We start from the raw sequence: 21,385 nt of genomic DNA on the forward strand, positions 1-21,385 counted from the left end.
AATTACTTGTTGACATGCTGTTTCCCAAACAATGCTCCCCTTAATATGATCCTCTCATTGTTTATGGTGAATGTCTGGGTGCGTGATGATGACGGGTGATTATTTTGTTCACAGTCTCTGACAATCTGCCAGCGCTCTCTGACCACCATGCAAATCCAGATCCAGGGCTTGCTGCAGTTTTCGGTCCCTCTCTTCCCCACTGCTGAGGTAAGTGGCTGTCTGACATACTGTTGCACCAGACTGTGGAGAGGTGTGTATCATTCTTTTCCCTTTTATACCTTGTTATACAGAGAGACCTTTTGGGGATCCAGCGATTGTTGAACTCCACTGAGTTCAGTCTGCACCAGCTAACAGCCTTGCTTGACTGCCGTGGGCTACATAAGGTAAGGTCAGATTCCAACCAGGGTTCCTTTTTTTAATAAGGCTGCTTTGTAGCACAGCTCAAAGCCACTTATAGAGGACCGACTTGACTGATTTCCAACCTTATCGCAATGTACTTCTCATACACTGACATGTTTATATACTACAATTGTCAGTACACTGTGTAACTGCGAGACAGTCTCTATTCACCGCCCCCACATCTTCCGACTTGAAAGTCAAATTTTTGTTTCGCAGGTTTCAGATTGTCAGAGTTTTATCTGGTGAGGGAAATAAGACATCTCAGCGCTGAAATGAGCTTTGTGCGTGTGTGATTTTCTCGTGTAAACCACAAAGGCGCTCTTTCACGCAAGAGACACGATCGCACCTGCTGGCAACAGTTTGGTCTGGGTATGGTGAACCACCTGTGAAGAGGGTGCAGGAGGAACAGTACAATAGAAACAGCTTCAAGGCGCTCAGTGAGAATTCTCTGGACAGTGACCGGCTCTATACATACATCAATTCAATCGGACATTACACAGACTTTACACTAGGTGAGCTGGCAGGGCAAAGCCCGTTTAACTGATTCAGACATTTGCGTTGTCATGGTTCTCACATAGAACTCCTCAGGGTAATGTGTAGATAAGCCCAGGGTTGCAGTGCGTGTGTGTGGAAGCACTCTCTCTTGCAGCTGTGATTTCAACATCAGATGGAGACTTTCAGATAAATAGAGTGTGGACATTTGTAATAGTCTCCACCGCATGAGAAAAGGTTAGGTGTAAGGAGAAGAGAGAAGAGCTTATTCAAAATGTCACCAGGATGATGGTTTATTTAGGGGTGTGGTGTACCATGCATGCCAGTCATACAGTAACAATTATTTTCATTATATAGTGAGTATATGTTACATAAATGTTGTAATGTTTATACACCCTGGATAAGTGATGACACAGTGAGCAAATGTCAACACTGCTCTCAGAGCCTGTTAGTCATTATTCAAGCGAGCATGTCAAAAGCAAAAACAAACGAACAATTCATTTAGCATGGATGTCATCAGAGTCGCATGAGGGGCTCGGCAAAGAGAGGCATTATGCTGTGTAGGAAGTCAGTGTGAAAGAGCTCGCATTTAAAATTGTTACCTTACATTCATGGTCCTGATATGGACTTAAAGCAGAAGTAAGCGATATTTTTGTGTTAATATAAGTCTTAAATAGTTATATCTTCCCACAGCAATCACTTACATAGACTGTTTGGACCGAAACACAGGTCTCTCAGTCACTCTGCTCTGCTCTGAGCCGAGGAGAAAACTTTTCTCGTATCCTACAAGTTTTATCCAATGAGGAGAGAGAACGGCATGAAGGGCTGTGTGTGCAGCCAAGGGATGCGCCTGAATGTGGTGACGTAGGGACGAGGACCAATAGATCCATGACGAGGGCGGGGGCTGCTAACTCCGTCGGCTGACAAGACGTTATGGTGCGTTCAAGGCAACTCGTAACTCGTGTTTTTCCGACCTGTGAAGTCGTACCAGTTTGATCTGGTACGAGTTCACGGGTCGGAAGTTACGAGTGGCCGTTATAGTGACTTTCACAGGTAAAACAGGTCGGAAAAACACGAGTGGGTTGCCTGGAACGCTACAAAGTCGTAAGTCGTGACTTGAAGCTGTAATTTACGGTTTCAAAAGCCTGCCTGGAACGCAGCATTACCCAAAACGACCGGATCGCTTACTTCTGCTTTAATGAATCTATTTGGACTAATCATTTTCAAAAGGAAAGTTACTGACAGCTGTTGAGCAAAGGCACAGTTTGTTTGTATTATCATTTAGAGAGGTTAAAGCAGAAGTAAGCGATACGGTCGTTTTGGCTAACTTCCTGTCAGCGGATGGAGTTAGGCCGCGTTCAGACTGCCAGCCAAAATCCGATTTTTAGCCCATGCAGATTGGAACTGGATGGCTCTTTTTAAGTCTGAACAGTCCCAAATCACATGAAATCCGATTTTTGCAAAACGGATCGAAACCACCTCCAGGAGGTAGTTTCAGATCGCATTTGGACAGGTGCGTCTCAGTCTGAACAGCTCCAAACACTCAGATCGGTTCTGACTGTCCGTGACGTCACTCTCCGCGGCGCTGTCACTGTGTTACAGGTCCCGTACGGTCCCGTGAGCTCCAGTTAAATATCAATTTCCTTCTTATTACTTTTATTTTATGCAAACTACCGTGTTGTCGGCGACAGGAGTGACGGCGACGGCGTGCTCCAGCTCTGGGGTGCTGGAGTTTCCCGTCTCTGTGGCTGCACACGCACACACACACACGCACACACACACACACACCAGTCTCTGGTACACGTACACGTACACACACCAGGCGGGCTGAGGTTGAAACTAGCGGGGTAGTGCGGCTGCAGCACCGGGCAGATCACTGTGCTGCAGCTGATCTGCCCGGTGCTGCAGCCGCCGCGTCCGCGAGGCATCGCCTGTCACATACGGCGGAGCCTCCGCTCCGACGTCGTTGCTACAGCAACCTGTCAGATGGGTCAATAATGTGGCCCAGTCTGAACAGAGCCAAATGCGATTTGGACACTTGCTAAAAACAGTGTGGACAGTCAGCCCTAAAAATCGGATATGAGAAGGAATCAGATTTGAATCAGATATGCCTGCAGTCTGAACGCAGCCTTAGCAGTCCCTGCCCTCGTCCCTACATCACCACATACACAAGCATGCCTTGGCTGCACACACGGAGAGGACCGCCCCTTTATGCCGTTCTCTCCTCATTGGATAAAGGTTGTAGGATACAAGGAAAGTTTTCTCCTGGGCTTACAGCAGAGCAGAGTGACTGACAGACCCGTGTTTCAGACCAAACACTTTATGTAAGTGATTGCTGTCGGAAGATATAACTATTTAAGACTTAGATTAACACAAATATTCCGCTTACTTTTGCTTTAAGGGAATCCAGGGAATTGATGAAAGTCAAACAAACATCCCCAAAATGTGGATGTGGTTTGTCTGTAAACCTCATTAGTCACGATTAAAAAAAAAGAAAAAGGAATACATATATTTATATACAGTACACTGATGTTTTTTTCCTGTCTGCTAGTAGAACTGTGAAAGGGAATATTTTCACCCACTGCTGACAATAACCGGCTGTACTATATATATTGTGTGTCTCTCTGTCTAGGACTACCTGGACGCCCTAATGGGTGTGTGCTATGATGGGGTGGAAGGCCTCCTGTACCTCTCTTTGTTTTCTCTGCTGGCTGCCTGTGCACTCTCTGGCATGCTGTGTGCGATTTTCCGAGTGTGGACACTAATGGGCAGCAGGTCAGCACTGAACGACCTCCTTATCCCATTACGTGCTGCCATCAGTGTACTCCTGCAAAATGTTAACGCATGCACTCTCTCTGTTTCTGTCTTTGTCTGTTGTTGTGTGCGGGTGCGCCGACATCATCCAGGGATAAAGAATACGATGACATAGATGAGGAGGATCCGTTCAACCCTCAAGCGCGGAGGATGTCCTATAACCCAAGAAGGTCCAACATCCACAGTTTCTGTAGTTATACCAGCAGCCTTGGCAGCGAGGCCAGCCTACATCCACCTCCACAATCTGCTTCTAATACCATGCCACCACCTGAATACATGTAAGATAAATGAATGCGGACAGGAGTTTGTATCTCTGTGTTTCATCTCTTACCACCTTCCTTTCCCTCTGTCACAGGAATCAGTCCATGCTGTTTGGAGGGAGCCCTCGGTATGAGAACGTGCCACTGATAGGGAGAGGATCCCCGCCTCCCTCGGTGCGTTGGCCCTATGGGCCTCTAGTGTCCCTAGTGTGATGACGATGATGGCAATACTGACCTCAACACTGCTGCAACCTTAACAGAAAGCATGCATGCCAACACCATGAACCTAACAAGGCATTGCAAATGTACTCATTGGGGCTTTAAGTTTCTTTTGCAAATGGTGGAAGACTGCTCCCTGCTGGCCGTTGTCTGAAATGCACTCTGTATGCAGGTAGACAGGTGCTCTAACCACTAATCTCTCAGCATATGCACATATCCTTTCTCTATTGGCCTGGTAACAAAGTAATGATTGATACTAATGCACACGTTGACGTATGTTTAAAATAACTGCACTTCAGGGTTGAATAAAGACAGCGCTGCTGCCTGCTCGTCCTCGCATCAGGTGTCTATTTCTTTTCTCTTTTTTTTTCTTTTTTTTTTGGCAGAGCTCATAGTGTGTGATGTGTCTCTTGAGCTGAAGCTAAGTAATAGATAACACTGGTAAATCCACTGTTAAAGTTTCTTTAAAGTTAAGTTTCTCTTCCATTAAGTTTTCTGTTTGCATGGCTGACTCGGTGAACTGAACTGCAGTCACAGCATACCAAAGACTTGAAACACCTTTTGAGAGAGAGAGAGAGAGAGAGAGAGAGAGAGAGAGAGAGAGAGAGAGAGAGAGAGAGAGAGAGAGAGTGAGAGAGAGAGAGAGAGAGAGAGAGAGAGAGAGAGAGAGAGAGAGAGAGAGAGAGAGAGAGAGAGAGAGAATGTGGATCTTTGTTAAAACATTTTTTAACATTGCTCCTGTGAGACACATTTTTAACAGGAATGTTAGCAGTATGAGAGAAAAATGTGTTTACCTTTTTTTTTAATTTCATTATTATTATTATTATTTAGGCTACTTTTTGTGAACCAACTCTGCAATGCAGCTTACTCCTGGCTTTTCTCAATAACGTATTCAACTGCAGAATATTAACTACTGTTATATAACTAACCCCTTTTTACTTTCATTCTTTGATTCAGACACTTAAAAACCGTAAGTTTTCCTTTGTCTAACTTCTTTCTGATATCGCTGATTTCATTTTCATTTCACTCCTTCCAAAACACTGTGTGAATTTATCTCTGTAACGATGCTTGCTACGCAGGATGTTCAACCTCTAACCTCCCAAACCCATCTCAAAGCTTCATACAGTGTCAACTGTGTGACCTCTGACCTGCTTTATCTGCAGTCTGTTGAGTGTGAGTTATCTTGTGACAACCCCCGCCCCCGACTCATGCCCTGTGTCTCCGTTTCATCTGCTCTTAAACTCCCAGCGATGTTAAAGTACTGTCCCCTGATTCCACAACCTCCTCATCAAAGAGCAGCTCATAATCAGCACAAGTGCTCCCTAAACTTAGATTAGATCACATTATTTTAATGTTCATCTTGATATCTTGTGATGCTGTTAAATGCAAATGTGCTAAAGTGTTTTTTGTTTTTTTTCCTTGCAGTATTCGCCCAGTATGAGGACCACCTATCTATCTATGACTGATGCCCAGATCAGACACTTTGGGACTGACTTCCAGGTGTAGCCTGCCACCCACTGGAAGGTTTTTTTTTTCCAGAGAAACACCATAAGAAACTCCGGGTTCTTACCAAAGAGACTGTCTTCATGGCACAATCTTGTTTACGGGAGCATCAGCCCACCGTCCCAATTTGAGACATGAAAGCAGGCCAAATGAGGCAATGACCTCAGTTACACTTAAGTGCAGTCAGTGCTCTGAAAGCCCTGCATGCAGTTTTGAACAAAAAAAGGCCTTTACAGGTTCGTCTCAAGACTGTTTTTGTTGTCACGATGTGTGGAAATACTGTTGCTCAAATGTAAGCATTCCTGTGAGCCAAATTAAGGGTGTTTGAACCGAATGGATCAAAATGTTTTATTCGCTTTTCATATTTTCATATTTCCTGTTGGCCTGCATGGATATGAACATCAATATGATCGGTATTTTGATGTGAAAGGAGATGGTGGATTTTGGCTAATGCTAAGACAGGCTCTTACTGTCCCTACAGTTTGTCAGTGCTTTTGTTTCCTTTTCTACATGTGTAACTGCCACATTTAAGCATCTCTTGGTTCTTGTTGTAACACTGGATTGCAATGTATGATGATGTGCTTGGAGGAAGTATCAAATAATCATAGATGAGGGCTTTGTTGTTCTGCCACGTTTTGAGACTACTGCATCCGCATGTGGGGAAATTCCCTTGGGACTAAATAAAAGTTGGACATAATGTGATTTGATTCACATGCAGGCATTTATGACTGTGCTGTGAGACAATGACAGCAAACAAAAAGATTAAAACAAACTTTTTAGTGTGTCTGTGCTGTGTTATTATCATATAAGATTGAAGTATGCTCTCAGATCCCTCAACCCTCAATATCTTGTGAATGAGAATCTGTTCTTTAGATTGTTGTTTTCTATGTTGGAGGACATTTCAAATTAAAATAATGTTTGACCATGAAATGTTGTATGCAGACGTGTGGGTTATTGGCACTCTTTACTATTAACAGGTGTTTACTTATTCTTGTGTTGACATTCTGTTGCAAGGACCTGTAGCACATGGACTTGGGATGTTAAGTAGCCTATCCGCTACCTGATGAAATGTAGGGAAATTAGGGAATTTAAGTAGGCCTATAAATTCCCAAGAGACAAAATGCTATAGGCCCCACATTGGCTAACCCAGTGGTTCTGAAACTTTTTTACAGCAAGCACCCCTAAATGACATAAAATAGACGACAGACTCCAAATGGACAAAATTTTGAAACAAACATCAGAAATAGTAGGCTACTTAGGCTATATTTGTTCTGAAAATCCTATCGCCTACTTTTTAGCCAATGTATGTATGTAAGGTATGAATTTTTGAAAAGTTAGAGAAATTTATGGGGGAAAAGTAGGCTATTTCTGGTATCTATCTATCTATCTATCTATCTATCTATCTATCTATCTATCTATCTATCTATCTATCTAATCTTTTGTTTTGTTTTTGCTTTTTTACATTTTGATATAACATTCTTTTACTATCTATCTATCTATCTATCTATCTATCTATCTATCTATCTATCTATCTATCTATCTATCTATCTATCTATCTATCTATCTATCTATCTATCTATCTATCTATCTATCTATCTATCTATCTATCACAAAATTATAATGATAAACTTGAATATATTTTAGGCTATATTCATGGTCGCTGTCCACGGTGCTGACCCTGGAACCCCAGAACAGTCGAGAGCTGTCCAAGGTACTCAGACCAACAGTCGTAGCTACAAAGAGGATAAAGTGTTTTACTTAGATGTTTTGTTGTTGATGTATGTAGCATACGTGCTGGCGATATCCGGCAGTAGGTGTTTAATTTTTTTTTTTACCATGATATGATATAAAACTGTTGCATCAATTTCACTGGCACTGGGTGATGTTTGAGAAGCGAAGTCGTGAAGGTCCTTGCTCGCTTGCCGTAGCGAATACGGAAAAACTGTGGATATGGTGGTCGTCAGTTAGCTTGCTAGCCATTTCAGGCTGTTGATTATTTGGGCAAAAATGTTCAGTTAAGAGCGATAATTTTGCAGGCTGGTGACGTAAAGGGCGCGGCGGGGATGTGGCTAAATAATGGGAAACGTTTTTGGGAGAAAGAGTCGACCCTCTCGTGTAACGGAACAAGACAAAGCCATTTTGGTGAGCTCGAGAGCGGCGTTAGCTGCAGATTAGTCCCGTTATAACATGGACACAAAGCTAGTGTTAGCTAAGTAGTGTTAGCCGATGTGTTTACCATTTAATTTGATATTCCCCAGCACTTGTGTCTGTTAGAGCTGTTGTGATTAAAAATAGACCTGTGCTCTCTAATGCGGTCAAAGGAAAGACATACAATTTGTTAAAGGTCATTTTCTAACTTAAATGTTACTGACACATTCGAGGTTATTTATTTTATCCTGAGAAGTGTTAAAACAGGAGTAGTGGACATCATATACGGTTGTAAACCATAGACAGGAGTGTCAGTGTAGTGCAGTTTGCAGAGTCATTAGTTATTATATCGATTGTGCATTTATAGGTAGTTCCTATATTGTTATTTTATATCCCTGGCTCTGTTTTCCCCAGCAATTGAAGCAGCAGAGAGATAAACTGAAACAGTACCAGAAGAGAATCACCTTACAGCTGGAGAAAGAGCGACTCCTTGCAAAGCAGTTGCTAAAAGATGGCAGGAAAGAGTGAGTATTAAAAAGCTAATGCCACTCAGGCATTACTATACTGTACTCTAAAAAACAGAACATTACAGCCCTCATGTAAAGGGTTGTATTTTAGACTGCATATAAGTATTACAGTAGTAAGGTGTACCTAATAAAATGACAGCTGGTGTGTCCTATATGTAAGAATAAAGAAGACAATCTCACATTATATTGACACATTTGAAATTGCATGAAGATGCAGAAGCATGATCTAAAGTTGTATTTGTTTTTGTTTTGTTTTTCTATATTATATATATATATGCAGTGTTACACACTATATCAATACCACAGGGGAAAAAAAACAGATGTTTTTTTTTCTTTTTATCTGTTATTCCAGAAAAGCGCTGCTGCTTCTTAAGAAAAAACGATACCAAGATCAGCTGCTAGACAAGACTGAGAATCAGATTTCAAACCTTGAGCGCATGGTAAGTTTTCTGAGACTGTTCTATATGATTTCCTCATGAAGATAATTACCAAGGTGTACTGCTGTATTATGATTCAGGAACATTTAACAATTTATTGAGTGAGTGGTCGTGCTCCCTCAGTCCTCAGCACATTCCTCCACTAGAATAAGTTTACTATAAGGCAAACAGTGTTATTTAGATATCAGATTAATATTTGATGCATTTGTTTTAAAGACAGAGTAAGGATTAAAAGGCCTCTGACTCATTTCACATTAGTGATTTGTGACCTCATCTTGTTTTGTGCTGTACTGTTATGATAATGCAATCATGCACATTGCCAAAATCTAAACCTTAAAGAAAATAGAGAATAATGGATGTTACTGTTTAGAAAAATAAATGTAGTAATATTTACTCATTCCAGTATCATTTTTGAACATAAGGAGCTACTTGGTTGTTTTGTTTGTCATACATGTCTATAACTTTATAACAAAACTTTATTTTTATGTAAATATTTGTCAACAGGTTCAGGATATTGAGTTCATGCAAATTGAGATGAAAGTCATCGAGGGGCTTAAGGTCGGGAATGATTGTCTGAAGAGTATGCACGAGGTATATATTATTCTCTTTTTGTTTTCCTCCCTTTTGTGTTGAGAAATAGGCTCTTCTCTTTACTGTAATGATGATAATAATAACGATAACCCCAGAAGCTTTAGATATGCCTGTGCACACCTTAACAATGTCAGAGTTTCCACTGATAAGCAGACTTTCTTTAATGTGATCTTTGGGTGAGGATTGAGCGGCGCAGAACGCTTGAGGTTGGTGTTAGCATAGCTGGCGCTCACTGTTTGAAGATTAAAGGATTAAGATGATTACAGAGGTGTGAGTACCGCACATCCTTGGATACAGTATACAAATTTTGCTCAGGAAATTTGCAAGTCAGCCAGAATATGTGAAAAACACACTTTTCATTCAAATGACTTTTCTTATGTAATGTGGGCTGTCTTTCCTTGTGTGTGACAGATCATGTCAATAGAAGATGTGGAAAGAATCCTGGATGAGACCCAAGAATCAATTGAATATCAAAGGGTAAATATTGCTCGATGTTGGTCAAAATAGACCTGCACAGAGCTACGTCTACTTCTCTCTACTTTAAATGGATGCACTAGAACTCACTATATGAGGATTTTTTAAATATAATTTGAACAATATTTTTATTTGCTCATTGATTTCCTCACATTACAGCATTTGGAGTTTAGAGGATGCAGACCGCACAAACCTATGTTCTCCGAAAGATCCCAAAAACTCATGTTTGCCCACTGATAAATATAGATGCATTTTCTAAGTCGGAAAAAAAAGCAGAGCTGTCAGTGTGCTGTCAGCTAACACATTTCTTTGCTCTTGCAGCAAATAGATGAAATGCTGGCTGGAGCCCTGACGCAGGAGGATGAGGATGCTGTTTTAGCAGAGCTGGAAGCTATCACTCAGGTGGGTGTTAAGCTGCATGTTCAACCTTTATTAATAAAGAGAACATTTGCTGAGCATGCACGCTTTTTTCCCCCTCTAACACCCCACTGCATGTTTATAGATACACACTTTTGGTTTATCTGTTAAGATTAAAACTTACATTATACATTCCCCTCTTTTGTGATCTAATTATTATCAACATTTTTACATAATCTGTCAAACAACACAAATGACCCTTGAAAACAGACTACAGACTTCAAGTTACATAGATAAACCACACAGGTTGTATGACAAAGAAAATAATTGTTTACACATTTGTGCTTATACTGTAGCTGAATTCAATATCAGAACAAAACTTAAGTTGAGTATCACTGATGTACATTTCCGTACAAGGCATCAGTATTGCCTCTATCTTGTTCCTGCATCTCAGTACTTTCATTCTTGTATTACATTTTCTTTTGGTCACTGAGCATGGCTCAGCAGCACTCATATTGAAGTATACATGGTGTTTCAGGAAAATTTGTCATTAATAAACACAACTCGAATTGACTTAAATTGACAAAAATTGTGCAAACCCAATATCACTGACTTTTGGAGCGCTTAAAACAATGATTTTTAGTTAGACACCAGAATATTTTCTTATATATTGCCTCTCTTGCTGAGCGCTTGCAAAACCTTCACTGTCTCAATCCCTAGGGAGAAGATGTAACACTTCCAGAAGTACCCACTGAGCCAATACCAGAAGTCCCAGAGGCAGCTAAAGTTGAACCAGGTACTCTCTATCTTTTTATTCATACGGCAAAGCATTCCTTACACAGTTGCTATATCTGTATTTGATACTGACTTATTATATTTGATTTACTTTGTTTTCTAGAGAAGAGAGAAGCAAAGGACAAGCCAGACAGAGAGATGCTGGCAGCATAAGAGACTCAATTACTGGTTGATATTCAGCTTGGCTCTCCGACCTGTCCAGGGTGTCTTTGATGGATAATCTGTTCATTTCAGTATTTCATCTTAAATTCTTCGTAGCTGAAGGTGGGACCTGCAGACATCCGTGCACCTCCACACATTTGACTGCGTGTGTACTTTGGTTCACTACTCCCCTGAAATATTTTGCATAAAGGTAGTGTAATATTCTGTTCCTCTGTGTCTGACTTAGCAAAGCAATGTCACATTTTAACTGTGGTGGTTCAGACATAACTGGATGACAGGACACATTTTTTGATGTTTTACACATTAAATTCAGTCGTTTTACATATTAAATTAAGCTGTGGCAACAAAATAATGTCTTGGATTTTCTTTGACAAGGTGGTTCCCTTCCTCTATCTACTGTGTTAAAACATGGGGTTTCATATTTCATAAAATAGCAGTGTCTTGCGTGACCTAGAATTTCCAGAAGGTGGCACTGTTCGCCAGCTTTTTCTTGACTCAGTAGTATAAAACAGGTGTCTTCACTCGCATCCCATCAGTGAAGTGTGTGTGGTTATTGACCGAGAGTAGAAAGCTCATGTTGCTCATATGTGGGAGATGTTTAGACAAGAAAGCCAATATAGTATTTACAATCCTACACCAAGTGGGCACTTAGTCTCTAATTAGCATGTACAATGAAGCTAACATAAATTATCCACTGTGAGAAAAACATCACCTATGGTGTTACTGAAAACAGTCAGAGTATGACTGGCGTGCAGCCTTATGTAATTCAGTTCTATACGTGAAACAGTCTTTCATAAATTAGAAGGACAAATGCATTGAACATCCTTTGCAGGTTACTCAGCAGTGTGCGCAGACGCTCTAATGGACAGGAAACAGATCAAATGCACCACTCTGGTCCTCTGAAACAGGTGGAAATTGGGCAGTGTGAAGCAGGGTGCATACTGAAAGCCTTTTTTGGCTGGTTTTGTTTCCTTTTTGGCTGTTCTTTGTCCAAATGATGCATGAAAGGAAAAAACCAAATATATCTTCTTTTTTAAATACACAGAGACAAATTGCATGACATATGCTTAATACAATTGATTTATTGTTTCATAGCATATGGATGAATTATAGAGAGGGTGTGTCTATTTAATGTTATCATAGCATATACTACAAAGGTGTGTTATGGTGATAAGTGAGTGAGTAGATATGTAAATATATAATGGTTATTTTTTCCCCTTTGGAAATCACAATATTTGAATGGGCTATTTATTAATTTACAATGACTGTATTAGTATTATTAAAAATAAATATTTAGTCTGAATTATTTTTGTATATGGTAGTTATTATTATTATTTTTAAAAATATATTTTGAAATATATTTATTTAGCCAAGCTTGCGCACAGGGTGGTTAATAATAAGTGTTTTTGATTCTGTTGTATTTCGGGCTTTTATTTTATTTTTTTGAAAAACTTCTGCTGTGCGTCTCAGATAGCGAGAATTCGGAGCTCAGGAGGAGTCCGTGAAGGCAGCAGCGGGCTGTCAGCGTTGGAGAGGGAAGGTGTGTTTAGTTGGAGTGGGGTTTCGGGAGCGCAGCATCGTCTCACTCTCTTACAGGCGCAGTACTTCGGCTACGGCTCGGTTGACCTCGTGTAGCCAGTTTCCCCACATTTCCCCCCCTGTCTCTCTCTCTCTCTCTCTCTCGCTCCCCCTCTCTCTCCGTCCCTCTTTTACGCGGATACACGTTTGAAAGAAAAAAAAAAAAAAAAACGTTTATGGTCCTGGCTGAAGAATTCACGATGTCTCGCACCGACGAGGTTCACCGCTTGACGGAAAACGTCTATAAGGTAAGGTTCAACTAGTGACTAAAGTTTGGAGGTGCGTGTGATGATATGGACTCAGGTGTTCGACACAATCCACCACGAAGGGAGACTTTATTTTTTATCGATAAATCCGCATTAAAGCCTCCTACTTTTCCCCTTCTTCCTTTTCTTCTTCGATAATCTCTTCAGGGAGAGGCGCTGCTCAGTTGGGTGAATTTTTTTTGTTCAGTTGCCAATTGACTAAAATACTCCTGTCTTCCACCTCCACATACTTCACCGCGACACCAGGTTTGATAATTAAGGCAACACCTCTGAGCCAATTTCAACCCTCTCTGTGCTTACAAAATCAAAACCACTCACTCATCCAGTCAGTCTTCTCCTATACATGTACGGCTGTATATTGTATTCCCACATTCCGCCTACTGCATTGATTGGTGGTGTGTGGGCCTTCAAATCACTAGGATAGCTACCAACATATTTCTATAACCTGGTTTTCCCTGCTGAAATAGGAAGTGTGGAACATTGCATTCCAGAAGTAAGTGTTTGACGGACGGGGAAGGCTGGGCCTATCTGTTGCAACAAGTAAACATTTGCCTCATAGGGATTTCAACATTCAAACCTGTTCTTCATAAAAAAAAGAACCTGTGAGAGCTTTGCATGCAATTGTTAAGACTCTATAATCAAAAAGAAGCACTTTAAGAATTAGAAGAAGGCTACCATGGCTGCACCTTAACTTTATTTTTTTTGGGGGGGGATTGATCTCTAGAATATTTTTGCTCACTAATTATTCCTAATCACCCATTTCTATGTGACAATGCAGAAAATTGAGGGGGAAAAAAGTACCAGCATCAAATATCAAGTCCAAAACTGAAACATAGGCTATTTGATTTTGTTTTGATATGGAATGAATGGGAGCAGCTGGTGTGGGGGTATTTTGAGGAATTGTGTTTTTTGCTTGATAGTGACTGACATGTTTTAACTGATTATCAGCAATCCTGGTGCTTGATCTTACTGGAATCAACTTGTATCAACTGCATCTTGTTTTTGATTCATTATCTTATCCTTGCTCCAGGAGTTTGAGTCACCTACTGACAGAAGCTCCTCACCTGTTATAATCTCAGGTTTACAGTATGTTACCGCCACTGGAGGAGGTCTCTCTCTCTCTCTCTGTGTTTCTAGTCGTTATTTACACATGATCACCTTTAACTGTTGCTCTACTTTTAACTGCCCCCTGCGCCCCAAGCGAGCAGCACTTCCTCTAACAGACGACCGAGAACGGGCAGAGGGGAGCTGCTCGCTCTTCAACAGGGAATAGACATCCATCAGAAAGGAGGTCAGATGAGCAGAAACTGACTGACTGCTGCTTCTTTTAGAGCCAACTAGGGAAGCCAATGTTTCAGGTGGCTATTTCTGTGCCAGATTGGTCACACACACACACACACACAGCCCACAATGCATCCTCCCCATTGTGAATGGGAATGCTAGATATGCTGTGTCGGGGGTCTGTCCAAGTGTTTACACCTACTAATGTGGGTTAATCAACATGGACATGTTGTAGTTTGGTCTGGATCGTGAACCCTGAGGGGAGGAGCAGCTCCTTCCGCTCCATGCTTGTTGGTTATTCTAGTGCGAGCCCCAGCAGAAGTTAGGGGGTGGAGGGGTGGTTCTGTCACTGGGGTGAAAGCAGCAGTCAGAGCCCTGACAGCCATGAACACTGATGGGCAGTGGAGTGGAGACACAGAGTCCCTCTCCCACACCGGGGATCTGACCGAGTGGCAAAGGCTATAGGAGGTCAGAGAGAGAGAGAGTGTTGGCTTTAGTCACTGCTTCTTTACCACTCCCCATGCTTTCTTCACCAAAACCTGCAATGCAAATGCAAAGACAAGCTCTTTAGTGTACTTTAATATTTAAAGACATGGATTATATACGACTCCCACCACATCTCAGTGATGAAAAGCATCAATCTCTCCCAGTTTACTGCATGCTCCCAGGTGGTTCAAACCCATTTTCTTCTTATTCTTTTTTTAACGATGGCATGTTATTGTAGGGATGGGGAGGAGGGAGGAGGAGGGGGGGGGGGTAATCAGCATGACTGGTCAGTGGAATCTGCTTACATTAGCTTGGATGCAGAATGACATATTGTCTGAGCCTGAAGTGCAGACTGTCACCTTTAATTTCACGGCTTTGTCAGCCACACTGAAAGAACGGTGAAGCCGCGGGGCTTGTTGCATAACTATTAAAATTAGATCGATGCAACATTTATCCAAAATCTTAAACCTAAGCAGATAATTGAACTTATTTTACCCCATCATCAGCAGCACAGGCACAGACGCTGGAAGGAGGATGGCTGGATTTATCTCACCGTACTCCTTCCTCCTCCTTCCCTGAAGCTGTCATGTTTACCTCGATATACCTTTCTTTATATTATGCTTTTTTTTTTTCTTTTTTTCAACTTTACGGCCCAGTTGTTCAAAGTTTTCACCTCCCAGCGATAGAAAAGTTCCACTGGCCGGTTCTACTCGATAACACGCGATTTTAAACGCCTCTGTAGACAGTAATTGTGTTTGGCTGCTTTGTATGCAAGCAGGTATCCCCCCCCCTCCCGGAGGAAGAGAAGATGTAAAAAACATACGGCGGCTGCAAAGTCATCGCCGCCAGCAGCCGGGCAGATACTGAGTAATCGCAGGGGGGCGGGGGGAGAAGAGGGGGGTAACTCCAAAGCTGTGACTCATGCTATCCCCGTTGAGTGTGTGTGTTTAACAGGGCTGGGACTGTAGGCACAGCAGGGTGAGACTCAGCCACCAAGAGTGCTGTTCCTTTTGGAGAAGGCCAAAGACACTCCTTACACGTCTTTCTTTTCTTTTTCTTTTTTTTGCATTGACTTTATCTTAATCAACAGGAGAGTCAACCCTGTAAACCCAGCAATCCCCAACGCTGATCCTCCATGACTCACTTCACTTCTCCTCCCTCACATAGACAGGCAGTTCCAGACGTGGCGATTGGCATCTAGTCATCCCGCAGCTGACAGGGTGAGACAGATACTTAAGACTGACACTCGGGTGCTTTGCGTGTCTGCGTGTGCGCCACAGTCATCCCCACACCAGCTGGCCGTGTTGTCGGGTTGTCTGAGCGGAGCCGTGCCCTGGGTCAAGCCTCTTAGCATGCCAGTGGGTTACATCTGAGTGCCGACCTGGCTTTTACTGTAGGTAGCGGTGAACGGACGGATTAATCCGACTAGAGGATGAAGAGGAAAGAGTATAGGACTGTTTGTCAGGTTGTCATTGACAAAACCTGTCAATGGCTACAGAAAGGTTCACAGTAAACTTTTACTGAATGGTAAATAAAACAAATATTGAATGTTCTGGGTTGCAAAGGCGCCCGCAGCTCAATTAAAAAACTGTGTATTTGTTCAGAGGCTTCGTCATTCCAAGTGTGGACTTTTGTGTTGCCTGATACAGCCGGTGCAGGTTGAATGTTGAACACACCCTTGCAGGTAAAGGGAGGGGTGTGTCTGGTCTCAACCAGCCCTCAGGACAACACTCATTTTCCCATGCAGCACCACTCCCTAATTGTCAACACAGCCTGGAAAACACTGGTTTCCATTTTCTCAAATGTCTGTTTATGACGGAGACAAAAAAAACAAAAGTTGTTTGACGTTAACTGGATCAAGCCTCATAACTCCTGCACTCCTGTGATTATAAGACCGTCACTGTGTCATGAGTCTGATCCTGCTGCAGTGCGTCGTTTGATTAAAAACCCTGATCTGAAAAGCAGGTCTTTTTTTTTTTTTTTCTCCCCAAGCCTAAAAGACATCTTGTTATATAATAGGTTTCTCTCTCAGTTGCAATATTGTCGTGACATTCGCGGCACTCAAATGAATGATATTCTGATGATGATAAGAGGACTACAGTTTTAACACAATCTCATGTGGGAGATCTGAACAGGTGGTCTCTTAGCAACAACGTGCCATTATTCTTATGTGTTTCTGTCATATCGTTGTGCTAGAAGACTCGCAGTTGGTGAAGGGCTGGAGAAGGCGAGCGAGAGGGAGGGAAAAGAGATGGAGAAGGAAGTCGCCTTTAGTCTTTTTTTTTTTTTTTCTTTGCAAGTGTCCATTGGTTTTTCAGGGAGAGGTGTGAGTGAGAGGTTGGGACTGATGTAATTGATGAATAATGCTTTATAAAAGACCCAATAAGTGGTCCAGTGTAAACCAGCCCTGTCTGCTGTATATACAATACTGTGTGTGTGTGTGTGTGTGTGTGTGTGTGTGTGTGTGTTTGCCCATGTGGTCTCTTGCATTAGGAAGCTGTCCAGGAGCACTGGAACCAAGACGCCATCCATCACTTTATTTACCATTTTCCCCAGCAGTATATCACATCAGGCACCACTTGGTTTATAATATGTGATTTAACAGAGTTTAAAATGACTTCAGCTCCTGAACATCTGCCTCCAGAATATAGTGTTTCAACAAGTTTATGCCTGCTTGTGCCCAGGGCCTTGAAAAGATTGCATTATGCACTGCGGGAGATATCATAACATTCATTGCCTGTGGAACGGCAGATTTGTTCCCTGTGCCTTTGACTGCGATGCAGAGAGAGAGGACTATTGCTCCACACACCCACCTTCTCTGCACGTCCGGGGGCGGATGGTTTAGAGACATTCGCTTTTTTCCTTTTTTTTTTTCCTTTTCTTTTACTCATCACTGCTTTTTCAAGGGCAGAGACTGGAGATACTGAGTGCTAAAACCAAGGCTACACCGTGTTGACTGCAAAGAAGATCCGCAGCCGTCGCAGAAAACCGTTGATTTGAAGCCACCTTGCGAACGTGGCCATCGTCCAAAATATTACTTATCTGTTGCAAAAAACAAACAAACAAGAAAAAAAACAAAAAAACGGCATGCATAAGGATTTCCTTTTGCTTTATAGAAAGCAATAAAATGCTTTTTTGTGGGGGTGGAAGAGAGCAGGAGATGAAGAGAAGGAAAAATAGATGGAGACATTCCACATCCTTGTTGAAATAGTCCCTAATTACTGTGGAGGGTGAAGCTGTAATTACATAGGCTGAAAGAGACACACAGGCAGAGATAGAAAATTTTTGTTAGTGCCGTGGCAGTGGACAATGGCCTTACATTTATGGGTCACGAGCTACAGTTAACATGCCTGTGGCTGGTGTTACTGTGTGTCCCTGTGGCAGATGCTGCTACTTCTAGTAGCACAGGCCCACACCACAGCACTGGGGCCGGCAGCCAACCACAGTGCTGCTCTGAGCTCCAGACCGTGGTGGTGGAGTGTCCCCCTTTTTTTTCTCGATGGGGACATTTTCATGCACTCTCTACTTTTTTTTACTTAGGTTGAGTCGAGTAAGTAATTTTTTTAAACGTAAATTGAAAATGCATTTACGTTTCTACTTAAAGTATCCTAATATACCTTGTGGCTTGTGTGCAAAGTCTCTGTTAATAGACAATGTTAGCAGTGTGTGCATTTGTGCCTCAAGCTCACTGAGATGCATTAGCAGGGAATAAAAGCCAGACAGGGTAAAATAGCACCACCTCCATGTCGCATTCAAATTGGCCGAGCACTTTGTTTGAAGAGATGGGATGTTTAAAAACAGCAGATATAAATGCAGCTTAAGTTCACACGAATAGAAGCACTAGAAAGAAGTTTCTGTATGTTTGTGTTTTGTAGACAGTGGTGAGAACTAAATGTTGAAAGGGGGATCCATCATTCATAAACACCCTTTCTATGTGAAATCGCTGATATCCTCTTCAAACCATGAAGTAACCCAAACAGAAATGAAGCTTTATTCGTTCATCCATTGATTGTAGTGTTGGCCCACCAGTCCTCTGCCACCTGTTTATCTCTGTATCACCTTTTCACAGTTGATTAAGTTATAAAAGAACAGTATTTTGAGGGATTTCTCTCTCCTCAGTCGAAATGAACAGATCTTTTTGCTGGTCAAATCTAGCAAATATCTCTGGATTTTGGTTGCTGTGGTAACCAGAGCCCTGTGTTGAGTTGAGTTGCGCGGCTGATGCCGGGCTGAGGAGGGGGCTCACACAGTGGCTGCAGATGACAGCAAAGCAAACAAACACAGTAAATGCTCGGTCTCTGGTGAGCAAATACTTTGTCTTGCGCCGGGCAGCAGGAGACTCTGCTGTTCCAAGGTGAGGACAGGACAAAGAACCCAAGAGGTGGTGTCTCCTCCTCCTCCTCCTCCACATAAACTCTTGTGGATAGATAACTGCGGGGCCCTAAGGCTGTCATCAAGCCTCATGTATAGTCAAGTTGTGGTTGAATCTGACTAAATTGTACCTTTTGGCTGTTGCCGTTTCATCAGCAAAAAGCAAAGCCCCTAATAATGTGTCTGGCAGTGTTGGCAGAGTTTCATGACAGGACAAACATTTACCAAACTGCAAGGAATCACCATTCTTCCCAAGATGGGAGGCGCCGCCAGAATGCGTTTTTAACTTCCAGGAAATGTGGCAGGGAGTGGCATCATTGTGTTGCAGCCGACATTCATCCTCTGTATTGTCTATTACTGTTTCTTTTTTAATCCTCTTTTTTAATGGCAGACCAGTCCCCCTCCACCTGTAGGCACTCACACAGTCTAGGTAGCAAGGGGCAGATGGTGAAAGGCTAAAGCATGGGGTGCACAGGAGGACAAATGTTAGTAAGAGGTGACTCAAGATTTCATCCCGATGAAGATGCATCCTCTTGCAACAGTAAAATTTCCTTGATTAACTAAGATCTTGTCTTATATCATGAGTCACGTAGGACTCCGACATGATTGGATACACAGAATTGGAACTGTGAGACTTTATGAAATCTAGCTGGCTTTCTGCTGTACAAAAACAACAGAAGAACAATGCAAAGTTTAATACGGTGTTGTTTAGTGTGGTTTCTGCTGACGATACAAACAGTCAGTGGAGTGTTGATTTTATTGTCTTGGTTCTCTTGAAGTTTGTGCTGAATCATGAGTTCATGACTTCCATGCCCACAACCCGTAATTGGATCCTTGCTGCTAATATTTTAGCTGTAATAACTAGTGCACTGTGATGCGTTCTGGAGCCGGACAAAGAAAAGAAAATCATCAGAGGCCAAGTTTTCATATCCCCAGAGTTTTCCGACAGTCCAGAGAAATGCTTCTCATTAAGTTATTTATCCAGGTCAGAGGAGTCTGAATCTGTCCCCCCTCATCCCAGGTGCATACTGGGATAATTTCATCACGCACTGCACATTATGTTTTTTAAACATAATGCTGCAGAATTTGAACTATTTGCATGAAACAAGAAACACTGTCTCTGTGACTTAAGACCAAGCTCTGAAACCTCCAGTATTCACTGTGTTCTCAAAGAACAGCTGGGCACGTTTTGAAGTCATACGAGCAGAATCTATGGTCTCTCTTAATGCCTCTGTCTGTGTGGTTGACGTGTCTGATGCACAATAGTACATTCTGTACACATCCATAACAAAAGAACATAGGGAAACTGTGCAGTCTTCTCTCAGCTCATGGTGTTTGAAGTTTTTTTTCTCTCTTCAATGCAAACTTGGAATCGGCACAAATATTCACATGGTATTCTCGAATTTGATGTTCTCCTTGGCATCCACCGAAGGCACATGCTGCAGTATGAGTAAGACTTTAGGTATGTGAGAAGGACAAGCTTCTTCATGGCATCCACTCGCAGTTCTACCTGGACTTTGCCCCGAGCCCCTCTGTGTGTTTTGCTGTGTGTGCTTTAGAAAAGTAATCTAACCTATCTTTTTTAGCTGTGCTGCAGTGCGAGGCTGTGCTTCCCTCACTCGCACACCAGCTCTGCAGTGATTTCTTCTTCAGACCCCTGATGCTCCACATCCCCAGCACTTGTGAGGTCCTCCTTTTGGGAACTCACTGATAATATTGGAAGGAAGTGATGTTTATCTATGGGCCAGCGATCGTCCGAGCCAACAAAAAGTTTGCCACTGACTGCACTATCCCCTTTGAGGAAGTGGGAGGTCAGAAACACTGACTCGTGCTTGTTTTCGAGCATGGCCTGAGAATTAATTTGCCTGGTTTCTTCTGGTGAAATGTAATAAGATTCGGAATGCAGTCTCTCACAAGTGCCCGTTGTTTTTCCAATATTGGACTCTGACATTCAGAGTGATGACAACAACAGCAATAGTTTAGACATACAAGCAATTTGCGATGAGCTGTCCCCAGCCTTGGTACCAAATTGACTCACTTGGGAAAAGAACCCAGGCCAGCGGAAATCCACCGCTGTAAAGTTTCTGTCAGTGTCCTTTAAAGTTGACCTTTAATGACACTCACATCCCGATACGGTTGTTTATATCCTTGCGCTTGCACATGCTCCCAGTGATGAACTTTTTATTACAAATCTATAAATTTCAGTTTACCAAACTTATCTCAAC

At 42.2% G+C, this 21,385-nt stretch overlaps 3 protein-coding genes across 7 annotated transcripts in view; all 3 read left to right on the forward strand.

Moving 5' to 3' along the window:
* Positions 1-6,628, forward strand: part of ttyh2l (tweety homolog 2, like) — a 30,946-nt gene extending 24,318 nt beyond the window's left edge. The window contains exons 9-14 of the mRNA XM_085784106.1: positions 115-207; positions 291-383; positions 3,524-3,666; positions 3,798-3,983; positions 4,061-4,139; positions 5,610-6,628. Coding sequence (XP_085640232.1) covers positions 115-207; positions 291-383; positions 3,524-3,666; positions 3,798-3,983; positions 4,061-4,139; positions 5,610-5,690 — 675 coding nt within the window. The 3' untranslated portion in view covers positions 5,691-6,628. The remainder of the gene's footprint in view (positions 1-114; positions 208-290; positions 384-3,523; positions 3,667-3,797; positions 3,984-4,060; positions 4,140-5,609) is intronic.
* A 983-nt stretch (positions 6,629-7,611) lies between these two features.
* LOC146982860 (charged multivesicular body protein 6-like) lies at positions 7,612-11,530 on the forward strand. The gene is made up of 8 exons (XM_085784107.1): positions 7,612-7,829; positions 8,250-8,359; positions 8,715-8,802; positions 9,304-9,390; positions 9,802-9,867; positions 10,186-10,266; positions 10,942-11,017; positions 11,120-11,530. Exons 1-8 carry the CDS (start codon positions 7,764-7,766, stop codon positions 11,167-11,169), a joined length of 624 nt encoding a protein of 207 aa, XP_085640233.1. The 5' UTR covers positions 7,612-7,763; the 3' UTR covers positions 11,170-11,530.
* Positions 11,531-12,722: 1,192 nt separating this feature from the next.
* LOC146982861 (BAR/IMD domain-containing adapter protein 2-like) overlaps positions 12,723-21,385 on the forward strand; it is a 55,618-nt gene continuing 46,955 nt past the window's right edge. For 4 of the 5 annotated variants that reach the window (XM_085784115.1, XM_085784116.1, XM_085784114.1 and 1 more), the window contains exon 1: positions 12,727-13,004. In XM_085784115.1, coding sequence (XP_085640241.1) covers positions 12,933-13,004 — 72 coding nt within the window. In that variant the 5' untranslated portion in view covers positions 12,727-12,932. Of the gene's footprint in view, positions 13,005-21,385 lie in introns of all 5 variants that reach the window. The other variant, XM_085784117.1, reaches the window with a different exon arrangement.

This window comes from Trachurus japonicus, chromosome 8 (assembly GCF_045865225.1).
Source record: "Trachurus japonicus isolate A0001 chromosome 8, Traja_1.0".
In the NCBI taxonomy this organism is placed as follows: Eukaryota; Metazoa; Chordata; class Actinopteri; order Carangiformes; family Carangidae; genus Trachurus; species Trachurus japonicus.